The 5,592-nt window shown below is 44.3% G+C and overlaps 1 protein-coding gene across 1 annotated transcript; it reads right to left on the reverse strand.

Annotated features, from left to right (window-relative positions):
• Window positions 1-3,718: 3,718 nt before the first annotated feature.
• Window positions 3,719-4,714, reverse strand: LOC138876047 (uncharacterized). Its single transcript, XM_070154934.1, has one exon. It carries the CDS (start codon window positions 4,712-4,714, stop codon window positions 3,719-3,721), a length of 996 nt encoding a protein of 331 aa, XP_070011035.1.
• Window positions 4,715-5,592: the final 878 nt, after the last annotated feature.

Genomic DNA, 5,592 nt, shown 5'->3' on the forward strand with positions numbered 1-5,592 from the left:
ACGTCCTTCTTGTTCTTTGGCGGTGGCAGTTCTTGAATAGCTTTGACCTTAGATGGATCCAGTTCTATCCCTCGGCGACTCACAATGAACCCAAGTAGTTTTCTGGCAGGAACCCCAAATGCACATTTTGTGGGATTCAGTTTCAGGTTGTATCTTCTCAGTCTGTTGAAGAACTTCCTCAAATCTTCCATGTGGTCAGTGGCTTTCTTGGACTTTATGATGACATCATCTACATACACCTCAATCTCCTCGTGTATCATATCATGGAAGATAGTAGTCATGGCCCTCATGTAGGTGGCCCTTACATTCTTTAACCCGAATGGCATCATCTTGTAGCAGTATATCCCCCACGGCATAATGAAAGCCGTTTTCTCAGCATCTTCTTCATCCATCTATATCTGATGGTACCCAGCGAAGCAATCTACAAATGACTGCAGCTCATGCTTGGCGCAATTGTCAATCAGGATGTGTATGTTCGGTAAGGGGAAGTCATCCTTTGGACTAGCCCGGTTGAGATCCCGGTAGTCGACACAGACTCTGACCTTCCCATCCTACTTCGGTACTGGCACAATGTTGGCTAACCATGTCGGATATTCTACTACCTTGAGAACCTTAGCTTTGACCTGCTTAGTGACTTCTTCCTTGATTTTCAAGCTCATGTCAGGCTTGAACTTTCTGAGCTTTTGCTTTACTGGCGGACATGTCAGATCGGTTGGCAGCTTGTAAGCCACAATAGATGTGCTCAAACTAGTCATGTCATCATATGACTAGGCGAATATGTCCTCATATTCCTTCAGAAATTCTGTGTATTCTTCCTTTTTTGACGGTGACAAATAAACGCTGATCCGAGTTTCTTTGATATTTTCTGCATCTTCCAAGTTAACAATCTAGGTCTCGTCCAGGTTGGACTTAGGTCTGTTCTCAAAATTTTCAACCTCTTTAACAATCTCTTCCGGTATATCATCTTCCTCTGAATCTATGTCCGTTTGTTGCGTTGTCTCGTTGCATGTCACAACTATTGGTTTATCAAGATAGGTAATAGTAATGTTGTATAAGTAAAGTAATGAGAGAAAATAATAAGAGTAAGATTTGTAAGGAAACCGAAATGCTTTGATAAATTTCATAACCGTTTTGAACATTGGAAGATCTTATTGCGAAAATTCAAAAATGCGAAAGGAAAATCAACTAGTAAAAATAAAAGATAGTGCATTATGCTTTGTTTAGCCTTGCTACCCCGAGGCTTTCCGGGCTCTGGTAGTTCTGATGGTCCAATTGTTGAGGCATGCTCCTCGTCTTACAGCCTGTATGGAAGGGCCTTCCTCCCCCTCCTCATCGAAAATGACACAACAATCCATGTCATCATCTTTTAAAAACAAATTCCTTACTGCTGCCAGTGCTTCCTCTTCTTCTGACCCATAGATAACATCGGCCGGCTGGAAAGTCTGTTCCAAATGTGGTATTGGCTGCTCCAGCGGGCAGTATGGACCGCACCATGGCGGCGACCAATTGTTGAATTCCTCCCAAGTATACTCATATCCCAGACCAAAAGTGGTGCCATGTTTCTTCAGTTTGATCGGCTTGGCGATTCCTTGGAGGTTCTTGCCAAGTCCCTTACCACGCTCATATCCGCTCCAGTTCAATATGCTTTCAATTTTGTTGTCCCACCATTTGTCTTTGTCAACGGCGTTGACTCGCTCAATGTGGTGATAGATTTCCCCGCCTATCTTTCTCCTTCCTCCAATCGCTGGGATGGTTTGGCGACTGAATATGGGATTGCTATCGTCACCGTGAATGATCACCTCTTGGTGGTTCCACTCAAATTTCACCGCCTGATGCAGTATTGACGCTATGGCCCCAACGTCATGAATCCACGGCCGTCCTAACAGCAAGTTGTAAGACGCCGGCACATCTATAACCTGAAAATCAACATCGAACCAAGTAGGCCCCATTTGCAAACACAAGTTGATTTCCCCAAAAGTGGATCTTTGGGAACCGTCGAAAGCTTTGACGTTGATGGCCCCGTACTTGATCTCATGCAGACCCTTTCCCAATATTCTGAGTGTTACCAATGGACAAATATTGAGGTTGGACCCTCTATCAATCAGGACCCTAGTGATAAAATAATCTTCGCATTGTATGGTGATGTGTAATGCTTTGTTGTGAGTCAACCCTTCTGGTGGCAGCTCATCTTCATGAAAAGTGATCTTGTGACTTTCCAATACCTGCCCTACCATGTTTGCCATTTCTCCTCTGGTGATATTGCTTTGTACATATGCCTCGCTCAGCACCTTCAACAAGGCATTCTTATGTACGTCAGAACTTTGCAGCAAAGCTAGGATAAAAATCTGTGTTGGTGTGTTGTTCAGCTGACCAATGACTGAGTATTCCTTGGCTTGTATCTTTCTCTAGAGATAGTCGGGCCCGGTTTCAGTGTGGTCGGCCGACCAGAGGCCTGCTTACTCGACTCAGCTAAATTCTCCAGAGCACAAACCCTGCCGGTTCTTGTCATACCCTGTGCCGCAACGACTTCCCCGAACTTGACCTTCCCTTTTCTTCTCACCTCGGCTGTGTAATCCCAAGGTATGACATTTGTATGGAACGGTGTTACGGCCAACATTGCTACTGGAATGGGCACCTTTACTCTGAACGGAGCATGTATTTTGAAGGGTAAAAGTACAACTTCAAACGGTGCGGGTACATTTGTTGGAGACCCAAACTCGACCTCAATTGGTGTTGGCATCTTTGCAGGGGGTGGTGCTTCAAACTCAAGTGGTACAGACATGTTTACCTCGGCATCCCCAGAAGGCTGAGTCTGGACTACAATCAGATTAAGGTGACTATTGGCTTTTTTGGTTCGTCACCTTCTGTGATTAAACCGATAGATCCTTTGGGATCCTAATTATCCTCTATTTCAATCATGTGAATACCTCCACCCTTATGGTCCGGTAGAGGGTTGTTGCGAACATTCGGAGTAGGCTCCTTTGCCACAATGATATTGTTATCAATAAAAGTCTGGATCTTGTCTTTCAGAGAGCGGCATTAATCAATGGTATGCCCTTTCATGCCGGAATGGTATGCACAGGATTTATTCGGATTAACCTACTGAGCAGGGTTTTCAGGGGTTATAGCAGGGATAGGGGTGACGTAACCGGCAGCTTTGAACCTTTCATACAGCTGGTCAATCGATTCAGCAATGGTGGTATACTGTTTGGGGGGGCTGCGGTCGAAATTTGGTCGAGGTATAGGAAAGTTTTGATGTACGGGAGGTGATTAATAGTGGGATGGCTGAGCATTGTAGGCTTGGTAGACATGCGCGGGTTGGGAATATCTGGGTGAGGTAGGTTGATATGTAGGAGGTGGAGGTGATTGATAAGTGGGTGGTGGGGTTTGGTAAGAAGGTGAGGGTGCTTGGTAATTTGGAGTAGGTTGATACATGAGTGGAGGCATCAGGTAGGTTTGGTGTTTGACAGGGGATTGGGTTCTCTATGAAACCATTACAGCACCTACGTCCCTTTTCTTAGACGTACCACTAGACTGTAGAGCCTTGTTGGTAGCTTGGAAGGCTTCCAAGTTCGTAACCATACCACTTTTGATACCTTCCTCGATCCTTTCTCCTAGATTGATGATGTCGGAAAATTTATGATTCTCGATCAGCATCAGTCTTTCATAGTATTGCGGGTCCTGAGCCCGGATGAAAAAATTTGTTCATTTGTTCTTCCTATAGAGTAGGCCTGACTTTAGCAGCTTCTGACCTCCAGCAAGTGGCATACTCGCGGAATATTTTCGTGGGCTTCTTCTTTAAGTTCTGAATGTAGAACACATCCGGTGCATTTTCGGTGTTGAACCTAAATTTGTCCATGAAGTCAGATGCCATACTCACCCAATTCAACCATTTCTTCGGGTCTTGGCTAATGTACCAAGACAGAGCATCTCCTTTCAGACTTCTCATGAAAAGTTTCATTCGAGTCCTTTCGTCCTTCCCTACTCCAACCAGCTTGTCGTAGTATGTTCTCAGGTGAACTTTCGGATCCTTTATACCATCAAACATCTTGAACTTAGGAGGTTTGTACCCCTTGGGAAGTTCGACATCTGGTTGTGTGCAAAGGTCTTCGTAGTTCAACCCTTCAATCCTCTTACTTCCTTCGACACCCTGAATTTGACTAGTCAACTTCTTAAGTTCTGCAGCCAGGTTCCTGATGAGTGAGTCTTTTTCATCAGACTTGGGTGTACTTGAAATTGGTTGAGTGGAGTGTGGTATAGTCTCCACATAGATGGGGGTGTTATGAGTATGGAAATGGTCATTTGTGGAGTTCAAAGGTTCTGGGATAATCAGTGGAGTATTGTTGGAAGTATGGCAGGTGTTGCAGTGATGGTGAGGAGCGGGATGGTTTTGTGGTTTCGGGATGCTTTGTGGAGGTGTGGGGTTCTGAGCGTTAGCAAAATTGACATCTGGAGTGGTGAGGCAAAATGATAAGCTCGCTAAGTTCCGGACCTGATCGAGTTCCTTCTGAAATTTTAACAGTTTTTGCTCGAGTTGGGACACACTTTCATTGGAGACCTGAGTACCCTGAGTGATTTCTACCCGTACAACCGAGTTTTCCTTTCTAATGTTGCTCAAATCTTCCATCTTTCCCTTGTTCCTACTTCTGACGGGACTAGGAGGAGGAGTGGGTGGAGGGCCCTTGGATCTTGTGGAGTAGAATGATGATGCCATAGTGCACGAACTAACCTTTGGGGAGGGGAATAAATAAAACAAAAATAAAAACAAAAAGGTAACAAGCCAGTGCGGATTATAAGAAAGTGTTGCGATATTTAAACACATAGTGCAAGAATGTAAATCGCGTCATAATTTGGGAACCTCGTTGTGCCCGAGATAGTCCTAGCGACAAATTGATTTGGAGAACTTAGAATGCTAAATACCTCATTTTATTGATAAAAGTAGATGAATCCCAAAACGACACTAAATAACAAGGAATAAAATGTCAATATTGGTCATTGGCCTTATTACATTTCTTAAAGCAAAAAGAAAAGATTCCTATCTATTTGGTCCCCGCAGGACCTTCCTCAGGTTGAATGCTCTCGTTAATCAAATCCTCCAGCTCGCATAGGTACACCAGTAGAAATGCCTTTGCCATGTGTTCTCCTTCGTTTCCTTCAGTGCTCTGACAGTCGGTGACTCTCTTCCTCACTTTCCCTTCCAATTCCAGCAGACTGTACTCCAGATATTCCAACTTTTTGCTAGCTTTGGCGGCCCTCTCTTTCCACTCGTTGATTTGGTCATTTGATGGAAGACTCCTCCACCAGTCCAGCAAGAGTGAGGGTATGCTAACCATACCGAAGTTGGGGACCTCATGCCTCATATTTCTGCAAGACAAAAGGGTTAGGCCCTTACCCCCACCAGACTCGACTATTTAATACCAACAATTAGCATAAAGCATTTAGTTCTCCAAATAAATGCACAAAACGTGGTAGTGTCCATTTGGGTTTTGGGAAAACCCAATGGACTTTGGACAAGGCTATCTTAAAGAGTCATTAAACACAACTGACTCGGCCAGGTTTGACCATGATGCATGCACAGTTAAACAGAGTAAG

The sequence above is a fragment of the Nicotiana sylvestris genome, chromosome 8 (genome assembly GCF_000393655.2).
Source record: "Nicotiana sylvestris chromosome 8, ASM39365v2, whole genome shotgun sequence".
Lineage (NCBI taxonomy): Eukaryota > Viridiplantae > Streptophyta > Magnoliopsida > Solanales > Solanaceae > Nicotiana > Nicotiana sylvestris.